Source organism: Acanthopagrus latus, chromosome 1 (assembly GCF_904848185.1).
Source record: "Acanthopagrus latus isolate v.2019 chromosome 1, fAcaLat1.1, whole genome shotgun sequence".
Lineage (NCBI taxonomy): Eukaryota > Metazoa > Chordata > Actinopteri > Spariformes > Sparidae > Acanthopagrus > Acanthopagrus latus.
Genome location: NC_051039.1, coordinates 28,036,598 through 28,057,757, shown reverse-complemented (window position 1 = coordinate 28,057,757; position 21,160 = coordinate 28,036,598). Strand labels below are relative to the sequence as shown.

The 21,160-nt window shown below is 43.4% G+C and overlaps 1 protein-coding gene across 1 annotated transcript; it reads left to right on the top strand.

The window, feature by feature from the left end:
* The first annotated feature begins 10,007 nt into the window (after positions 1–10,007).
* On the top strand, positions 10,008–14,732 carry LOC119009584 (neuronal pentraxin-1-like). The gene is made up of 5 exons (XM_037081394.1): positions 10,008–10,552; positions 10,978–11,185; positions 11,905–12,146; positions 12,525–12,704; positions 13,401–14,732. Exons 1-5 carry the CDS (start codon positions 10,124–10,126, stop codon positions 13,620–13,622), a joined length of 1,281 nt encoding a protein of 426 aa, XP_036937289.1. The 5' UTR covers positions 10,008–10,123; the 3' UTR covers positions 13,623–14,732.
* The last annotated feature ends 6,428 nt before the right edge of the window (positions 14,733–21,160 follow it).

Below are 21,160 nucleotides of genomic sequence, written 5' to 3'. Positions count from 1 at the left end.
CCTGCGTCAGCAGGTTGGGAGAGTGAGATTTTACTTTGGCAAATTAACACTGTGACTTCCTTCTTTACTTTCTGTAGTTTGGTATTTTTACTATGCGATTTACCAGCAATTTGCAAACAGAGATAACTCAGCTTCCACTGAATAAAAAGGCTCACCATTTTTCCTGAATGGAGGACTTGATAAACCACATACACATGAAACAGAGAGAGACCAACAGACACAGGGTGTGTGTGTGTGTGTGTGTGTGTGTGTGGGGGGGAATGATTGACCTTGACCTTGAGTTTTCAAGTGATGTGTTCAATAATGGTGATGTCACTTTGTATTTGAAAAGACGGAAGCTGGAAGGATTTGTGACACTCTCGTCACAGGCACAGAAAAGCAATTGTCATACACTCACACACACACATCCACACACATACATACACACACATACATTTGTATTTACACACACACAGGCTGGCAATGAGGCTAGCGCTCAGGCTGCTCTTCTCTGGAGAAGACTGGAGCTCCATGAACAAGCCCACACCAGAAGTGTGAGGAGCATTTCCAGAATCAGTGAACACTCACTGCTGTTCACCTTCCCAAACACAATGAGAGGTGTGGGTGCTGTGGAGTGCCTGGGTCTGAGGGCAAACCATTACAGACCACTTCAGCTGACTGAGATGGGGTTTTTTTGTCTCATGAAAGGGCAGGCTGAATTGAATCATCATCTGAACAGAATGCATGTTATGAAACCCTGCAAGTTGACATTATAGCTGTATGACTATAGTCGCTAATGAAATACTCTGACCATCATTTGTAGTGTTTTTCTGTGGAAGCTGAATATGAAGTGTTGTTGGGTATTTTTAACAACTCAAGGGACACAACGTGACAGATTTATTTCTATCTATACCTCTGTGCCATTATAATAGCAGCGCAGGGAGTATAAACATGTACGCAAGAGAGAAGCATGCAGCTTGTGCAGGACACAACACATTGCCAAGGCTGCCCGATGTGAGGCCTTTGGGCCAAAGTTGGCCCATCAAAAGGTTCATTTTGGCCTGCCAGAATTTTCTAGAAAAAAAAGAAAACAAAAAAGGAATATGAATATTAAAACAGAAAGATATGAACTGCCATCGCTTGTTGTAATGTGACTGCTGGTGGTGGTGTTGTCAGCACACGTCAGAGTTCTCTTGGGTGCAGTCATGGGTGCACAGTGTGAACAGGAGGGGGCTGATCACACAGCCTTGGGGGACTCCAGTGCTGAGCGCTAATTTAGAGGAGGTGTGACTGCTAATCCAAACACCCTGGGGTCTGTTTGTGAGGAAGTCCAATATCCAACAGCGTTCTGATGTAGGTGTTCTTCTTCTCAAGATACGTTAATTAACAACATTTCCTGATTATGTTGTTAGAAAAGACAATCTGGGTGGTAATACATTTCTTTCAACACAAACATTTCGTGCATAAAAGCTGTATATAATGTTATGTGCTCCACCATCCAGTAGCTCTGCACATGAGCGTATGAGACTTTGCTGTATGTGCGCACACAGCGAGGAGTGTCCATCTTCAGCATGCATCACATGTGTCAACTCAACTAGTTTAATGTCACTAACCTCAATTCCAGTACATACAATAAGCAGGAAATTTGAGACAATACCACATAAGCCCTGAGGGGGTGCTGTCTGTGTAGTGTAGGCTATTTAACAACTGACTGGGTGTTTTATATTCATTAATTTATTTACATCAAACAAATATTTAACATTCATTGTTAATTTAGATAGCTAGCCAGTTGTACAGTAGATTGCTGTATAGCTTAGTAAGCTAGCTTCATAAATAGACAGACTGCAATGTAGCTGAATGAAATTAATTTGTAGATGTGTAATCTCTCCCTAACAACAAGAAAGATTAATAAGATATGAGTGAATGAACAAAGCAGCCAGACTCAGCTGTACTCTGTAAGGGGCTTCAGAGCGAGCGCCTTGTAAAGAAACAGGGAGAGTGTCAAGTGGCCTTGCATGCAACATCAAAGATACATGAGAAAACGCAATATCTCGGGCTGATTTAAGGGATTTGCTTCTGAAATTCAGATTACACTGCCTCGCTTGTCATCGCTCAAGGTCTTAAAAGCTCACACATGCGGAAAATACAACTGAACAAAGAGAGATTTAACACATGCTGCACTCGAGCATTAAACTGAATTGGCCCATACCGGTTAAAAGGGATGGTTATAAATTACACTCCCGTACAGTGTGATTCTGATGAAAATCAACAGTGCTGGAGGTCTCCCTTTACTAGTATTTAAAATCAAATGCCATTGTGGTTATTAAGTGGTTGGTTTGTGAGCCCAAACATGCCTCCAAAGGACAATGGTGCTGATCAAAAAACCCTCTGCGTCTGTATTATTGATGAGCAGTTCATCGCTGCTGCTCATTTGTTGTATATAAATAAACTGTAAGGTACAACACTGAGACCTCTCAGCTTTGCTCCACTTTATATGATGTAAACATTTGAAAAATACACCCAAATATGAATGATGATAACACTGTGTTTCAATTAACTGTGTGGAGAATGTGACACTGATAAACAGATAATGAAGTATCTTAACCCCTCCTTGAAACACAGCTGAAAAAGTTAAAAAAAGAAAAAAAAGACATTTATCACTGAAGCGACAGCAAACAAGTGCTGTTGTACATCAAGCTTCATCTAATTTGAAAATAATTTAAGGCAGGTAAAACATTTTTGTACCATATTCTGTTCACTTGCGATTCAAGGAACCTGAATTGTTGATGAAATATCCTCCACTTTTGTCCTCTCTGTAAACTAGGTCCCCTTCAACCTCGGTCAAAATCTAATCTCCCTTCGGGAGAAATAACACCGCACAAAGGAGGGCCGTGGCAGAGAGAGTTGTATTTTACAAGGACGCTTTGGTCACTTGATGTAATTGAGAGGGGATGTGCAGAGAGCTCACTCTCCCTATTACTCTCTTCCACTCCAGACCCTTCTGCTTTACAGGGTTTCATCTTTACAATGTTATTGAGTCCTAAAACACACCTGCTCCCACAGTGCCATGGCCTCGCTCTGCCACTAAACGATAAGTGCTTCAGCTTGTCTTTAAGACCGCGAGCTCTGTGGGAACGGTTGCTCCATTATAGCACTGTATAAAATTTTAGAAGGCTTAATGTTTATTTTCTGCCTGGATGGTGCACCTCAGAATGGGTCTGATTTACGAGTATGTGTGTTTTTTAGAGACCACTGGTTAGCACAAACAGCGACATTTTCACAAGCAGGGAAAAAGTGACCTTTCTGAAGATAAATACAGTGTGTGGTGATAATGTTACAGGCCCACGCCACGCACACACTAGAGCTGTGAGACCTATCTCAGCAACACGATTAGATAAAGGAAAAGATTATGTAAATGCTGTTCCAAAGTTAACACAGGGTGAATATCATCAAAACCTTTTTGAGTTCATCTGCACTGAGACAATTAAAGAGTCTGTCAACAATCAGACCTCAGGCTGCTGTGCGCTTCACTTGACGTGCTTGTTGGATCATCTCACAACTTTAAAAACACTCTTTCCCAGTGGACTCAGGAAAGACTTTGTCTAATTGGTGTAACTTTTCCAAAAAGACAGTCTAATTTCAGAGCCACTTCATGCAGTGATTTTGCAGAGGTGTAACCAGGATTTGAACTCAAGCTCTCTTTTCTCAGTCTTCAGAGACCGTTTCCATTACTTTTCATGTGCAGCATCATTAATGCCTTTGATGAGAAAGTCTGTCCAAAAGCGTGTGATTTTTCAAAATTCATTTTGTCTATACAGGCTATAAAGATACACAGAAGAGAGAAGAAATATTGAAGAGTGTTCAGAGAGGCAGTTTGATGCAGACATGTCCAACCTGTAAAACACTTTTGCCTCCACAGCACAGAAGAAAACTGACTTCTCCATTAGACTTATATCGTGTGTTTATATAGACTGTAAACTCTTTATACCAAGTGTAACCCAACAGTGGAAACAGAGGGGAGAAAGACAATGAAAACAAATTTCAGATGCACTTATATAAAGTCTTAAAGGAAAGGGGCTGTAGACTCTGCCACGTTGAATTTTCTGCCAAACCTGGTGGGTTGCACCTGTCAATCCCTAGCTCTTAATCACACAGAGACTCTGCATGTCCGCAGCGGAGGTTCGCTAATTCTCCGCCTTTGTTTATTCACACTACGTTATTTTGTAGAGTGAAGGATCTGTTTAGTTATCACAGTGCGAATGCCTTCAGATCAACACCCCCCCACTCCATGCCGACGGCTTATCCATTCACACAGGTAAGGTTACCTCTGCTGCACCTCTGATACTACCTCCGGAGGCACATCAGGGCCACAGCAAAATTTCACCTGAGACTTTCACACAGAGGAGGATTTGGAGAAGTGGCGCAGGATCCACTCACACAAAGAGCAGTGTGAATGGGGCTCCTGTCGACAGGTTGGTGAAAAGTAAGACATTGGTGTGTCCATGACGGAACTTCAGTCTAAAGAGCAGGGGCCAAAACTTTTTTTTTTTTTTTTTTTTAAGGAAATGAAGGACTGAAATTGATAAATAATATGATATGCAACAGATTTTAGCAGGTTTACACTAAAGGGCTAATTGTTCAACATTTTTTTTTCTAAGAATTCAAAGTTAAGTTTCAGTTATTTGACACATAAAAATGTTCACAGATACAAACTCCCGAGCCCGACTTTGGTTTCACAGTCCTCCATATTTTTGAGGTCTTAGGGTCAGCAAGCATGGCGTCACCATCTTGGCATTTTGGAGGCTATCCTGATTGGATCTGGCCGAGAACCCACGCTGGGGGAGTGATTCATCAGTGGAGCTAAGGTGGAGGAGGTGAACAGTTTACGGTTCCTGAGAATCTGCAAAGAAGTTTATGGATTTCTAAAAGACAACATCCAGCCCAGCCGAAATCTGTTCACCCTGCTGCTGTCTGACAAGACATACAGGAGTATCCAGGGCCTTTCCACCAGACTACAGAGCAGCTTCTTTTTCTCAGGCCATTCTGAATTCTTCTGAGGCATCCCTACATAATATATTTGTTTGTTTATTTTTATGACCCATTCATTCACTCATTCACTCATTCATATATATGTGGTTTTGTAAATTAACCAACAATGGACTGCAAAGATAATTTTGTGATAAAACATTGCATTGTAAAATTATAAAAATTACCCTTGTACCTTATATTTATGTACTTGCTTTTTCAATAGGAAATATGAGTAATGACAGATGACCCAGTTTGGTTGAAGGGTTACTGAGGCCTTTTATATCATTGAACCTTGCTTTGGAGTATTTGCTGTGTCAAACTACATAATAAATCTTTGAGACTGGCATGCTGTCACCACTCTTCCCACAGAGCAAATGAAGCACATTATTCCCATATCTTTCACACAGGCCGTCTGATGTTAAAGACTTAACCCACTTCCTATTTTGGACACATTTTGGCCACAAACTTGTCGAAGCGAGGCCCTAATGGGGGAAAATGTTATTTCTGGAGGGAGCCCAATGAGGCCAACGCAAGCGGTTTGATGAACAGTGCTGTCGTAGCAACAGCATTAATGTGCAGGCTTTGGAGAATTATGATGAGGTTAGCTTAGCACCCAGTGGAACGCGTAATTCCAGCAGTATTTGTTTATATCACTTTGAGTTTTAATGAGAGGGGGATAAGTTATTGGAGGGCTCTGTGGTGTGGCTGGACATCAATAAAACAATGTTTCAGTCTGACAAGTGAGGAGCAATCGATTATAGTTTTTAAGGTCAAGCCTTCATCATCCAGTCCCGTGAGTCTCCGACACACATGAGGTGTGGAGGGACGTAACGCTTCTAGATTAAATGATTTTCAACGTTGTGTGTGTGTTTATACATGAGTCCGGATGAATGTGTTGCATATGTGAATGGATAAACTCCCTGTGCTTCCTCCAATCTCGGCCATTCCTCCTTGCTGTCCACAGTGGGAGTGGATTTGTTGCAGCACACTGCTCTCCAGTGCAGACGTCCCATCGGACTGACTAACCCTTCATCTCGCTCTCTGTGTGACGGTTGAAATGGAGACGTCAGTGCCGCAGAGTCAGTGGCGCTGCTGTGCTCAGGCTCCAGTTACCTGGCAGCGCATCTTAATTCTCAGCAGTCAGAAGTGAGGCGGTGAAGTGTGCGCAGGGGGAAAGTAAAGCTCACTCTGTGGAACCTGGACAGAACAAACAGAGCCAGTTAATAGCTTTAACAATTAAATCCGCAGTTCCTTTGAACTGCAAAAGAGAATGAGAAGGGATTCTGATCAAAGGAAAACATGATAATGATTTACAGTAGAGAGACAATTGATGGTGTTATATCTTAAGATATAAACAACCTCCGCCCAAACTATAACCCTCCTTGTTTTCTTATTTTGTTTGTGCTACCCCCCCCCCATCATCTCTCCCTGCTATTGCAGATGCTGTATAAATAAGCAAGCAGTTTGCTGCCAGTGTGTGAAATTGTTCTTATCTGTCTCTGCCATTAGAGAGTGGGTTCTATTATAAAGCCTTGCATTATTCAGTGAGCCTGAGAGACTGATCATTATGGATTTCAGCCCCTTTTCCACACCGGCCCCTAGAGTGCGGCTCAGCCTGCCAGCTGATGCATGTAGATCTGACCTTGTGCTCTGAACTTTTGAGCTGAAGTAGGAACGGGTGAGCAGGATACCGCGCGTATTCCCCGCCAAACATGGAGGCAGGACATACCAAAAGACTGGCTTCAAATGATCAAGTCCCTCCTGAGTACTTTGTTTTGTTTTTTTTTTAAATCAAACCAAATGAGTTTGTGAAAATAAAGTCAACCTTAACAATATTTCTTCAAGGGTGCCAGTTTCCAAAAGTTCCTGGCAACGAATGATATTAGTAACACTCTGGAAAGCTCAGTAAAAGCTGATTGACATTTAATGCAATTTTTTTTCTCTGTGTTACAGCAGACTTAGCAGCAGGCACATGGTGAGAATGAAAGGAAACATGGCTGAACATATGGCGCTGCAGCACTTATTTTATGCGTGGGATAGGAGATGAAAAGTGAATATACAGTATATATATATATATATATATATATATATATATATATATATATATATATATATATATATATATATATATATATATATATATATATATATATATATATATATATAGCTGCTCTGCGCTTACTGTAACCCGACTGTATCAGAGATGGGCTGCCTCCCGGTTGGAAGCTCTGCTCAGCTTGATCATCAGCATTAAATTGTGCATATCAAAAGCACTGAAAGCTGCTCTACTTGCACCCATTACTGCTGGTCTGCTGCAGAGAGTGAACGAAGCATTAGCTGTTGTTCTGCACAGTTCAGACTATGAGCAGTAATGACAGGTATTGCTTGGTCTTTAATGTGCATGTGCTGAGATAAGGATTTGTTCGGCTACATGTCTGTCTTGGGCCCCAGCAATTAGACTCTGCCATTAACCATTTGTTATATCTGCGGTTTCTTGCCTTCAGCTTGGCACCTTGCTGATTACAATCAATAATTAAACAAATTAAGGCGGACTGCTTGGTCAATTTCCACACCATCTTAGCCGGCGGCTGCCGCAACGTCGTGCACAAGTCTAAAAGTCCTATTGAAAAGCAACGCAACAAAATTAAAGACCTGCTAAAAATGTTCAGAGTGCACATTTGTTTCCTGGGTTCCGCCTGATGGCACAGTTTTAAAGCAGCACTCTGTCACACTGATGCGACAGAGAGGGAGAGGTCATTTTTCTCAAAGCAGGCGGTAACTCTTCAGCTGGCAGCGAACCTGCCTTTTATAGAAAGACACCATTCTGGGACAAGCAGCGCAGTGGTTAATAACAGTGAATATAGCCTGCTTTTACTGCCAGAGGCAGACACAGACAGTGTAGCAGGCATTCAGTGAGGCCTTCAGTAGAGTCAGATAGGAAATTAACATTTTACTTTTTTTACTCAAATGAGGTTTTAAGTAACAAGAAGACCAATCAAAATCAGGGACTTCCATATAATCTATTTGGGTTTTGCAAAAAGAAAAAAGGCTTAATACCTTTTAAATAGGAGTTAATTTGTGTTTTATATCAGTCTGTGGAGGATTTAAATACGTTTCCCATCTTTAACAGCATCTGGTCAACGAATACACAGTGACAGTATGGCCTATTGAGCTTGCTTGAAAAGGAAAGATCACACACATTTCCTCACAAACATGTGTTGTCCCTGAGCTAATGCAGTACATGCTTCAACATTTAAATGTGAGAATGTGATGAAGAAGAAGAAAATGAAGACAAAGATGAAGGAAGAAAAAGAAAAAGAAGAAGAAAAGACAAAGAGGAAGAAAAAGAAGAAGAAAACGAAGAGGAAGAAAAAGAAGAAGAAAAGATGAAGAGGAAGTAAAAGAAGAAGAAGAAGACCAAGAGGAAGAAAAAGAAGAAGAAAACGAAGAGGAAGAAAAAGAAGAAGAAAAGATGAAGAGGAAGTAAAAGAAGAAGAAGAAGACCAAGAGGAAGAAAAAGAAGAAGAAAACGAAGAGGAAGAAAAAGAAGAAGAAAAGATGAAGAGGAAGTAAAAGAAGAAGAAGAAGACCAAGAGGAAGAAAAAGAAGACGAAAAGGAAGAAAAAGAGGAAAAAAAAGTAGAAGAAGAAGACAAAGAATTAGAAGAAGACTAAGAAGACGGCGATGAAGAAGAAGACAAAGAAGGAGACAAAAAAAAGAAGGGAAAAGAAGTAAAAGAAGAAGTTAACAATAGCTGTAGACTTCTTTAGGGGACATGTTGGTACTTCAGAGGTCTTCAGTCTTTTACCCATCATGCTCTGTAACACCACACTAAACTCCAGCGGAAGTTGCTGCCAGTGTTGCGCGCAGTTCGGTGTGTTTCCTACGTCACTGCCGTCATCGGTGATGTGTTGTGATGCATATCACAGGCTGGAGCGTCGGGGGTCGTTACCTAACACTTTGTTGAATTACTTGGACTCATCAGTCTCTCTCCGTGCAGCGCCTGCTGATAGGAACACATGTGAGGAGCCTCTCTGTCCGGCTGACTCTTTGACAGACGCCCCCTCTGTACACAAGTCACATGTTCACAGTGTGAGGAGCCCACGTGTCGTGTGGAAAGTGAAGCGGCTGATTGTATTGTAACCTCACTGACGAGCCAACGCTGTTACCCCGTAAGACACACTCTCCGTAACGATGACTGTACGGAGAGGAGGGGGAGGAGAGGAGAGGGAGGAGAGGAGAGGAGGAGGGGGGAGGAGAGGAGAGGGGGACTCTGACCGTGGGACCCGCTCCTGTGGACGATGAGGAGCGGCTTTCATTTAAGGTGGAGCGATAACTCCGCTCTGTGGGAGCCATTCTGTGAGGCTGTATTAAAGGTGCACTGTGTAGTTTTGAAAAAGAGAAAAAAAACAACAACAACAACAACAACAAAAACGAAATAAATCATATCTGCTTCGTTTCATGGCATAATAAACAAACTGGCTTTAAAGGACAACACAGTTTCATTGTATTTATGTGGCGGACCCCGCCACCTTTAGAGCTTCAACCCCCTTTTCCCTCTCAGAACAACTTTGTTATTCATTTATGGAGAAAAAGAGAATAAATCTCTGGATGTGGTCAGGAGGAGTAAATGTAGTCTGGGGCGCTTTAAATTTCACTTTGCTGTCAGAGAGCAGAATAATCTGTGTAATTAAAGTTAGTAGGCCTTCACTGTGCTGATAACACTTCTTTACTTTGTCCTACTTCAGCAAGATTCCTTCACTTCTCTACTACTTTTACTTCATTAGCAGACTTTGCTACTCCTCCACTGCGGGCGTGGTAGTTCACAGCCGCCTTCTACTACACAGACGGGCCGTGTAGGCGCTCTCCGCCTCAGTGGGTGCTGACTGTGTGGGTGCTCATGCAAACAGCGCGGACGACCTTAAATAAGGGGCTGGACTCTGTAGGTACAGCAGAGCCCGCTGCCTCCCCTCAGTGATGCAGTGGAGCTGCGCTGCCTTATGTCCGCTATAAAAAGTGCGCACAGCGCGCAGAGCTCACAGCTTCAGTGGACAGCTCCGTGGTGCTGAAACCTCACACACGCCACACGCTCACCGGCACGCTGCAGCGGCAACACATGACCGGAACCATGGACGGGTTCTCCTGGAAACTTTTTCTACTTTCCTGCCTGGCTGTTGTGGAGAGCTCCGCGCAAGACTTCGGACAGACGCAGTTTATTTGCACGTCGGTGCCCAAGGATATGGACCTGTGCACGGCCACGATGCAGAACAGCGGTCCGGCGGAGGACCTGAAGACCACGGTCATGCAGCTGCGGGAGACCGTGCTGCAGCAGAAGGAGACCATTATGAACCAAAAGGAGACAATCAGGGAACTAACGTCCAAGTTGAGCCGCTGCGAGAGCCAGAGCCTCCCTGCGGCGGGACCCGGCGGGAGGCGGCCGGGGTCCAAGAACACGATGGGGGACGTGTCCCGGGGCACCACGGACACCCTGGCCCAGCTGGGACAGACCTTACAGACGCTGAAACAGAGACTGGAGAATCTAGAGGTAGGCGCGCAGCAGAGGGCAGGGCTGAGCGGGTCACAAGTTAATTAGACGAGTCCTCCCTGCTGTTAATCATGAGGGGGCTCGCTGTCTTAATGCAGAGCTGCCAGGCTGTTCTGGCTTCGTGCCTCTCTGCTCCGAGCCACATGTGTTCAAGTGCATCTGTTTTTTTCTTCCTTAACGAGAAACATCATGCAAAGTGAACCAAGCGCAGAAGAGATGCCTTTTGAATAATTTGACGCAGCACAAACAAACAAACACACACACACACACACACACACACACACACACACACACACACACACACACACACACACACAGATAAACAGGCAGTGAGGTTAGGAGCAGTGTGTCAGTGAGTTTAACACCAGACTAAGTGTTGAGTAAAGTCCTCTAACCCAGTGTGTGTCCTCCTGTGTCCGCTGCAGCAGTACAGCCGGGGGAACAACACCGTGCAAGCCAACAGCCTGAAGGACCTGCTGCAGAACAAGATAGACGACATGGAGAAGCAGGTTCTGTCCCGGGTCAACACGTTAGAGGAGACCAAACCGGCCTCCAGGAATGACTCCGAGCAGCGGAACAGAGTGGAGTCCACGCTCACCTCCCTGCACCACCGGATCACGGACCTGGAGAAAGGTGCGTTACGGATCTGGAGGGCGAACAGAGCGACGGGCAGTGAACGGGGCTTAACAAGATTAGGTGTACTTTAATTGGCGTTTAAGCTCAAGGACGCGCGAGAGAAAAACAACAACAACTGAAAAAAGAAAAAAAAGAAAACCGAACTCTTCAATATTGAAATCGTTTACGGTGCCGCAGCAATCCCGGTGCGCACAGACAGTGTGAGGGAGGAGAGGAGAGCTGCATTGCTTTGCATATCTCAAGACCTGTTAGCGCCTGAGCCTCGCTGAGTTTATGTTTTTTCACAGCCAAACTTGCATACAGAGCCTGTATGCAAAGGAGGTGGGGTGGGGTGGTGGTTGGGCAGGGGTCAGGGGCGCAGAAAGTTTGCAGGGTGGGCCTGGCACCGGCGCCTTCTGGAGGCTCGATCAGCTTCTCTGCACATGCAAATGCGCCTGGGTATGGTGAATTTCAGAGCGAGGGAGGAGAGGGAGCCAACATGTACAGGGGAGAGACAGCAAAACAATGGACTTTCATATGTTATAAGAGGTTAATATTTTGAACAACCTGTTAACTCCTCCAGAAGCTTTGTGTGATCTCCATTAAAAGACTCTTTAATCCTATAAACCCCACAGTCTTCATCACACCCTCCACCTGGGGTGTGATGGATTCCAGATGAAAAATACTGCCTGTTTTTTAAATGTGACAGGGTGTAACTGACTGATCTCACCCCACAGGTAAAGAAACCAGGCCGACCGATAAGTTCCAGCTCACCTTCCCCCTGAGAACCAACTACATGTACGCCAAAGCTAAGAGGAGCCTCCCTGAGATGTACTCCTTCAGCGTGTGTCTGTGGATCAAGTCCAACGCCTCGCCCGGGGTCGGGACACCCTTCTCCTACGCCGTCCCGGGTCAGTCCAACGAGCTGGTGCTGATCGAGTGGGGGAACAACCCCATGGAGATTCTGATCAATGACAAGGTAATGAATTATCATGGACAGAGGCAGTCACTGACCCACACGGGGCACCATTGTGGTTTTTTGTGTCCACATGTGGTGTGCTAGTGTGTGTGGGACATTGTACAGTCAGTGCGGAAACTTGGTGCTAGGATGAGTCAGAGTAACCTGACAACTCCCCTGTGCTAGAAGCGGAAATGGAATAAAAATAGGTGCTAAGGTGAGCAGCAGAAGTCCTTTTTATAGAAGAAAAGATCCGTGTTAGGGGAAGTGATTCAGCAGGAAGAAGAGAAAGGTGTGGAAGAGATGTGTTTTCAGGCAGGGAGCGACTCTGCTACTCAAGTGTGATGGGGGGTGCTGTTAAGAGAGAAACATGTGACTGATGAAACTTCTCTGCTGCAGGTTGCAAAGCTGCCGTTCCTCATCAACGACGGGAAGTGGCATCACCTGTGCATCACGTGGACCACCCGTGACGGGATGTGGGAGGCTTTCCAGGATGGCGTGATGCGGGGCAGTGGGGAAAACCTGGCACCTTATCACCCCATCAAACCGGAGGGAGTGCTGGTCCTGGGACAGGAGCAGGTAGATACTCCTACTCAAATCAATGATTGCAAATAATAATAATAATAATAATAATAATAATAATAATAATAATAATAATAATAATAATAATCCTGAGATGATTGTTCATTTATTTTTGGACAAAGATTAACCATGGGAATATTTATTTATGAGGAGATTGTGGAGTGCCTAATTGAGGCGTTCTAGTCAAATGAGCGTGCAATTCATCTTCCCAAGGTTGGAAAAAAATAAGGGTGCCTCACTGAATCATGACAGGGAAACTCTACTTGGGATTTATTTTACAAGAAAATCAGTTTGCAGCAAACATGGAGTGCATATTCCCTATTAACAGATCTTTATATACTCAAGCATTTGGCCAAATTACAGTTATTTTAACTGTTAATTCATGATTCCAGCAAAAGATAAGATAACCCATATGCTCCTAAATGTATTGTTTATTTAGTATTTTCTTAGCTAAAGGGAGCTTAAAAGGATTAATCCATATCTAAGACCAGAAGTCCTTTCACATGATGTCACCCGTAACAAAATGGTTTGTTGGTCAGCTGCGCATCAACTTAAGGTTTCGTCACATGAAACCGTGTGGACTCTCCTGTTATCTCAACTTGGAAATCCCTCTCCATCCAGACGACCTTTGCAAAATAGACACTTACACTCTTGACAAACTGGCAACTAACACTTGACTGCATTGTTTCACAGGACACGCTAGGAGGAGGCTTCGACGCGACACAAGCCTACGTCGGCGAGCTAGCAAACTTGAATATCTGGAATAGGAAACTTTCTATCGCCGAGATCTACAACTTGGCAACCTGCAACAGCAAAGCACCGGCCGGGAACGTCTTCTCCTGGACGGAGAGCAACATCGAAATATTTGGCGGAGCGACCAAATGGACCTTCGAGCCTTGCCGTTCGCTCAACTGAACTGCAGTTTCACCGTTAAAGAAAGGCCTCTCTGTATTTCTGAGCTTTTGTCGTTCCTGTCTTCATTTGACGTTTGTTAGAGACTACTTAAGTTATTGGTAAGCTTAAATCTGGGATTTTTATCATTCTTAGGTATTTATGTGCAAAACAACACTTTTCATCTCGAGGGAAAAAAAAAAAAATCTAATTCATCTCGAAGACCTCGTTGAGAAAGCACTGCTATTTGTTGCTCCTTTTTCCTCCTCCCTTGGACGTTCAGTTGAAAGCACACCTAAGCTTTTCATTTGGCTTATTTTCGTCTTGGACCGGCAGCTGGCAATCTGCGCCTTATGTTTGGACAATTCACAATCCAAGTGAGGAATTACATAATCACTCCCACCCCCTTCCCCTCTGGTGAGTGGGAGATTACGCTGTCCATCCAATTCTTGTCAGTGTTTGGCGCTGTGAAGTGATGTCTGACGCGGTCCAGCTCCCTGTGAAGACCCCCCACCCCCCCACCCCACCCGCCTACTCTCACTCCCCCCGCCCCCCCAACACACCCCACCCCACCCCTTCACTCCGCCCCGCCCCTCCGGAACTTGCACTGTGACTGACGAAGAGATCGCCAGGAGAGGAGGGTATGTTGAAGGACACTGCAAAGTCAGACTGTGGTACAAGACAATTTGTAATCGTTGTTCGCTTCAAGTGTTTCTGTAAGAATGTCGTTCACTTGCCAACATTGCTACAAAGCCTGGGTGCCTTGGGCTGGTACAAATATTCAGCACATTTCAGTATGTTATAAGTTGCAATTTCAATGTTTATTGGTTTCTGTTTTCTTTCTTCTGAGCTGGGTTGAGTTCCTTGTTCCTCTGGTAAATGTAATTTAATTACAGTTTGTTATCTGACATGATGTGTTTTGGCAGGTGTTTGTACTACTCTGTATTAGGAATGTTACAGTATTTGTATAGTAACAGCATGAATGACAGAGTGCTGTGAAGGCATTGTTGAAATCTGCTTTACTATCTTCTCTGGGTCTGGGTTTTTTACTGTATTGTTATATGCTCCAAGCATGGCAAAACTGAGAGATGAAGAATTTAATTTTTGTAATAAAATTGTGATACTTAAATGTCACAGTGCGTTCCTGCTCTGGTTGTGTGCGTGAAAGCATGTGAGGAAAAAAGAGCGCAAGGTCGTGAGGAGAGGGAGGACAAGAAAGGTGACACAGAGAGAGACAGAGACAGAGAGAGGGAGAGATCAGATGCAACATTTTTTTTTTATCATGTTCAGACTTTAAAGCAGGAGAGCTAATTGCCTGATGAGTGAAATGTCCAAAAGGCAATGAAGGTCACAAAGAGGGTGCTCGAGACGAGAGGTGAGCCGGCGTGGGTGCCTGTGAGTTGCGAGCGCGGGGACTCTTTTGGAGCTGACTCCAGAAACAGAAAGCCACCCGCTGCTTTGTTGTTGCTGCTGCCGCTGCTGTGAGCCGCGGCGCCCGCACTAAAGACAGCCAGGCTGTCGGAGGAGAAAAGTGCTTCGTCATATCAGCCAGTTCAAGTGGCGCCTCATCTAAAAACTACAGCCTGACTTTCATTATCGGTGTGTTCAGAACCTGTTGCGGTGGCACCGGGATGTTGACAGCTCCTGCATTTAGATGAGACACTTAATCTCTTACTCAAGTGTCAAGTGGTGAAAGCAATACATCAGAATAACACAATGTGTCCGTCCACTATTGTAACAGCATGAGGTGTTTCACCATGACGACATTTCAGGAAAGCTCTCCACAGAGGCGGGTTTATCTTCTCTCTTCATTTAGGAAACCTTTAGATCTGTTACGTGATGCTGAGCAAAGTTTGTTTTATCTCTCTTCAGATTCTCCTTCTTAATAAAATAATTGAGCCTTGGCTGAGAATTTGCAGGGGGGAGGGCGAGGGCGCTCTCACTCTAGGTTCTTACATTTTCTATTCAAGTAATGGTAGTCTGAAGTTTGACTAAGTGGGTTTTCTGTCATTTTCGTTAAGAGTGTTTGCACACAAACCGTCAATTAAAATGCCGACAGGGCTCACGCTTGAAAATAAACTTTCCACAGCTTTCATCTCTTCCACTTTAATGAACACCTCAAACATTTTCAGCGCTTCACATTCAACCGACATTTCAACTACTTTCAGCTTTGATACCGAATGTCAGCTTCAACGCTTTGGCGCATTTTCACGCTTTAACTGACACTTCAGGCGCTGTCGCTGATTACATACCAACTGAAGCTTTACTATCTACAGTGCACACGCCTGTTTAAACTTCTCTGGAAATTTAAACTGTTTTCATTGTTTCTAGTTGAATTGACATTTCAGCTGTTCCTTTTTTCTCCTTGACAGTTCGATGTATTTAATAGTATGCACTTCAACTGATTCCTTAGCTGATTTCTCTGTACTCTAATGCTTCGTTCAAATACAGTAAATACAACTGCCTTCAGGGTTTCAATCGAAACTACAATTCAAATGACTTTTCTGCATTTTTATGGAGTGAAGTTCTTCTCCTCAGAGTGGTTAGCTCAGGAGTACGTTATCTGATCTGAAACTTTACTGCGGCTGGAGCAAAGCTGTAGGTCCTTGCAGGGGTTTCAGTTCGATATGTTTCGGTCTTCAAGCCTGACCTTAAAGTGGATTTTCTTTGGCTGAGAGCTTCCGCATCACCTTCATCTCCCACGATGCACAGCAGACAGCAGCTAGGGTCAGGAGCCTTCAAAAGACTGACGAGGCATTAATACAAAGAGCGAATTCCTGTAGCAGCATTAAACACACACACACACACACACACACACACACACACACACACACACACACACACACACACACACACACACACACACACACACAAAGGCAGAAAGCTATTCATTCTGTCCCTTAGCCACATGGGCAGATGGCTCCCAAAACACTTGGATTTATCAGCCAGTATCATTTATAGAAAATAGCAGGACAGCTAAAGATGACTGGGTAGTAGCCAGAGTGGCTGTCCAACCCTGCTCAGGATTTATTAGAAAGTTTTGGATAAAAAAAAGTGCCCACCAAAAGTATGTTACATAAGAGAGGAGAGCCCTTCTGTCTTTTTAGTATTTTTTTTTTGATGCATGCTATAAAGGAATCCACATATTATAAAACTTTCAGACCAGCAGGTTATTCCATGACTGTTGAGTGAATACCGGCTCAGGCATTAGTGGCGGGGCAGATAAACCGCGGTCAGATAAGCCTGCCTCTTATTTTGACGCCGCCACACCCAACACCCGTCAATGGTCACACAGTCTTAATCGCTGTGTCTGCTTACTACACTTAGCTAATACCCCGCCGGCGTAATGCTGCTAAGCCCCGACAGAATATGTTGCTGAAATGCAATTGCATTTGCGCCCCAGACACTGGTTTGTGCAGAATTTGAAGCAGATAGTCTAAAATAGATCCAGGTGGCCTTCAGGATGATCGCACGTACAGACACAAAGATCAAGGCCCCTTCTTACATGAACACTCTCAACTGAAAACATTACATGATGAAATGGTTGATGTAACACTCGCCCACCTCTGCTGGCACAGAGAGTCAATCGATTAGAGTGTAATTGCTCCATATAGCCTTCGACATAAGGTCCATGGAGGCAGCATAACTGAAGGTACAAAACAGCTTCTTAGGGGTTGTTGGTAATGTTTCTGTTTCTACGGTACGGTCGTTTACATAATGTTCTGCTGGCAAAGCACATATTTTAGGGCACCTGCTGAGCTGGCAATGTACAGTAAACACAGTCTGTAGGTTATGCTGGAGATGAGGAGAAGGTGTCCTACTTTACTCAAGACGTCTCTGTATATCTTTAGACGTTTTCATCAAGAATAAGATTCTACAGCCGCACTAGCTGCTCTGTGAGACTGTACACATTTTCTGTCACTGCTTACATACCAACTGAAACTTTGCGACTCCTTAGAGCACACAGAGTGCAACACCACTATCATAAATACAATTCTCAGGTCTGTGTCAAATTGTCAGACATAATGTCGGTGCTAATTTCAAACAAAACTGCTTACATCATTACTATGTTATGTGTTGAAAACTTGTATCTTGATGTAAACATGTATGTAACTCTGTCATCCTGCCCTCTCACTGATAGTTACATAGTGTAGAAACAAGTGATGGGGAGCAGAGTGGCTGTGACAGAGACACCATTCACCCTGTTACAAGGCACTGTACCATCAAAATGATTCTGAAGCTGTTATTTTAAGTTGAATAAGTTACATAATATTAGACCACATGCTAACATTAACCCAGAGCACACTGAATGACACAAATTTTATGGGAATCCATTTAACAGTTGTTGAAATATATCTGTCTGGATTCTAAGTAGTGGTTGGACCGACCAACTGACAAATAGACCTTCTTGCAGAGTTAGAAGATTGACCACTCTCACTACACTTAACATGAAGCTCGAGCCAGGACCTGCTTGACATAGCATGAACACTAAAATCAGGGGAAACAGCTTTCATGGCTCGTTCCCAAGGTAGCAAATAGAATCCACCTTCCAACACCTCTAAAGCTCACTAATGAGGATTTTTTAATATTTGAATTCATAAAAATGTAGTGTAAGAAACAGTGTAAAAACAACAAATGACAGATTGTGGTTTTATGTTCTTTTCTGTGTAGTGTCTGTGGAAGAACTGTTTTCTTTCTTGACACTAAGTGAGTGCATTTTGTTCATTTATTAGACTAAGCAGCAACCTGGTAGCTGGTTAGCACGTTAGCATGTTAACTTCAGTGAACATCTCTGCAGCACAAGACACAGATGTCTCTGACATAACATCAACACTCTTGTCTCTTCACATTCTGTTGATGTTGATTCATTTTTTAAACATTTTGAACTAATTTTGGACACATCTTACAAATTCCCCCTTTAATCAGAGAACTTTGGAGATGCTCGTGTCACAGCTTCTGTGTAGTTTATTAGAGTAATATCAGTCTTGGCAAGAAAACAATTTCATTTCCAAATCTTTCAGACCCCTCCTGTCTCTGTCAGTTCGTTCTTGTGATGCCACCCTGTGCTCCTCACCCGTGTTGTTCTCCAGTGTCTCCCTGTGGTGTGTTTCTGTTTTTTTTTTTGTTCCTTGTGTTCTCATTGATTTGTACTTTTTCTTTGTTTGCACTTTATCTTTTGTCTTTTTTTGACTCAGTTTTGGTTTGCCTGGACCGCTGGTTTTTGTGTGTCATTCAGCTGATTTAACAATGCACGCCTTTTGTTCCTCAATCCTGCCTCCCGTGTGTTGTCTGCATTTAGGTCCTCACCTTATTTGCCAAACCATGACACTAACCGTGAACCCGCATACACCTAAACCACTTGCATGTAGCTCTGTTACACATTAACACTGTATTATTTATTGTTGGGTAACGTTACTTTTAATAGCATGTTACAAGATTACTGCCATTAAAAAGTAACTTGAAGTAAATGTGCTGCAGTTCTTTAGAGTTACCAAAAATGACGGTAGACCTCTTAGCGACTTGTTGCACATGTTGGTTATATTGTCCAAATGGAGTGTAGACTAATGTACATAAAGAGAAGACAGATATACAATATAGCATATGTACAGTATAACACTTATAGTTGTTTATTTTGCTGACAATGAACTGGGCAGAGGCAAACAGTATTTGGCACAGCTGTCTCAATAAAAACAATACAACATGGGCTCTTACAGCCTAGTATATGGTGTTTACAACCAGTATTGTGGAGCTGTGTTCAGCCTGCAGATCATTTCTCAAATTTGAAGAAGAGCTCTTCACAGGTGACAAGCACTTATCTTTGAGACATGACCTGTATTTCACTGTGATGTTGTTCTTGTCCTTTTCGCCTCCAAAATACAAAAATAGTGGGAAATATTTCCAAAAGGTTAATGCTGTCCTCTCTGCCAACTCACTTAACATTACTCATTACAACAAAAAAGTAATCTGAATACTTTAATGGATTACTTTGTAAGAAGTTACCCCCAGTACTGCACATTACACTCATTAAACCAAATCCCATATGAATTGTGCTTCATTTCATTCTGATGTCAATGTAAGAGGGTTCCGCGGATTTATTCTGGTTGTTCCTTTATTCCAGATGTATAGCTGTCATAAGAAAACATGAGGAGCGAGCATTTTTAGGGATGAGGCCCCCGGAGTCAAGCCACCAGGGACAGAAAAGATTCATGGTGCTACGTTGTATCAATTCCTCTAAGGAGGTTTTTTTTTTTCTTTTGGCGAGATAGAGTGGATAAAGACGTGACATCTCTGCTGACATCTCATTAATTCATAAGCTGTCCCCCGTGGCAGAGGCAAGACAGGAATAATGTTACAGTTCAGAACTGCAGCAGTTTCTCTTGTTAGCATAGGGGTGACAAAGCAGTAGGGTGTAATGAGAGTTTGGGTGCGCCACGCTCAACAAATAAAACCAAAGTGAATGCCTGCTGAAAGAGCATGCGTTCCATCAGACATCAGCAAAATGGTGAACCCTTTGGAACATCGACAGCTTGCTTGTTCCTGCCGCTGGAGCCGTTTCGTGTTGAGCTCCAACTTGAAATGGGAAATGGGATTTGACTCACAGCAGATTGTGTTGAGTGCCAACATCAAGCTTTCTCCTCAGAGGAGAGGGAGAAAGAAAGAAAGAAAGAGTGCGCCATCTTCTTCCCTTTCTCTCCTCCTCTATGTTCTCCTCCCTTGGCGAGAGCTCCCAGAGACAGCGGGGAGTGGAACTTGTGGCATTTACTGATCAGCAGAAGCTTCCAGGAAGGATGCAGGGAGGATAATGAGGCTTCCTGGGCAGGCTGAGATCAAGGTGGATGTAGGCCACGACAGGAGGCGGTGCCACCGGTCAGGACTCACCGTAGGTCCAAAGACTCTCCTCTAAACGATGACCTGTCTAGGTTCACACACAAAAAAAACCCCCACTCCTTTTCTTTTTTTATCGGGTGAAAAAAGGTGTTATTTCTATCTGTTTGCAGTCTGAATATCACACGCTTTTCTCAGTGGGTTTCACAGGGCCAGAGAAGCAGCAGTTTGCAAACCATTCTGAGAAGACAAAGAAACATCCCTGTCAAATAACGTTAGTATGAGTTGAGGATCTGAAGGTGGGAAATGACATGCAAGAAAAAGAAGGAATTTTGTAGCAATTAATAAATATAATAAAGTGAAACAGTACATTGTTCTTTGTATACAAAACTGATGAACTACATCAGTTTTGTATGCTTAATCTGCCATTGTGCAAAGAGATTTACAATTTACTGAAATCTGCATTAACTGACTCTCCCAGTCACTTGCAGTCAGAATAAATAAGTTGCAAATACAGTGTTAACACATTAGCACTCCTTAGAAGTTTGGTGTTTTTTTTTTTTTGTTTTAATTGTAAGTCATTTTTTTTACTCTCCTGTCTGCACTGTGCTGGCCTCCATTAGCTCCTGAGAGATCATCATGACTCTTTATCTGATAAATGTTGCACTATGCTGTCTAGCTTTGTCTGCCGTGTCTGCTGGGTGGATAGTGTATGGATTTTTAGAGCTTTTTTCCAT

Bases quoted from the DNA above. Each gene is read 5' to 3' on its own strand.
- LOC119009584 (XM_037081394.1), top strand. From the start codon at position 10,124: ATGACCGGAACCATGGACGGGTTCTCCTGGAAACTTTTTCTACTTTCC. The intron at 12,147-12,524 runs GTAATGAATTAT...TCTCTGCTGCAG, and splicing joins AGATTCTGATCAATGACAAG to GTTGCAAAGCTGCCGTTCCT. The intron at 12,705-13,400 runs GTAGATACTCCT...ATTGTTTCACAG, and splicing joins TGGTCCTGGGACAGGAGCAG to GACACGCTAGGAGGAGGCTT.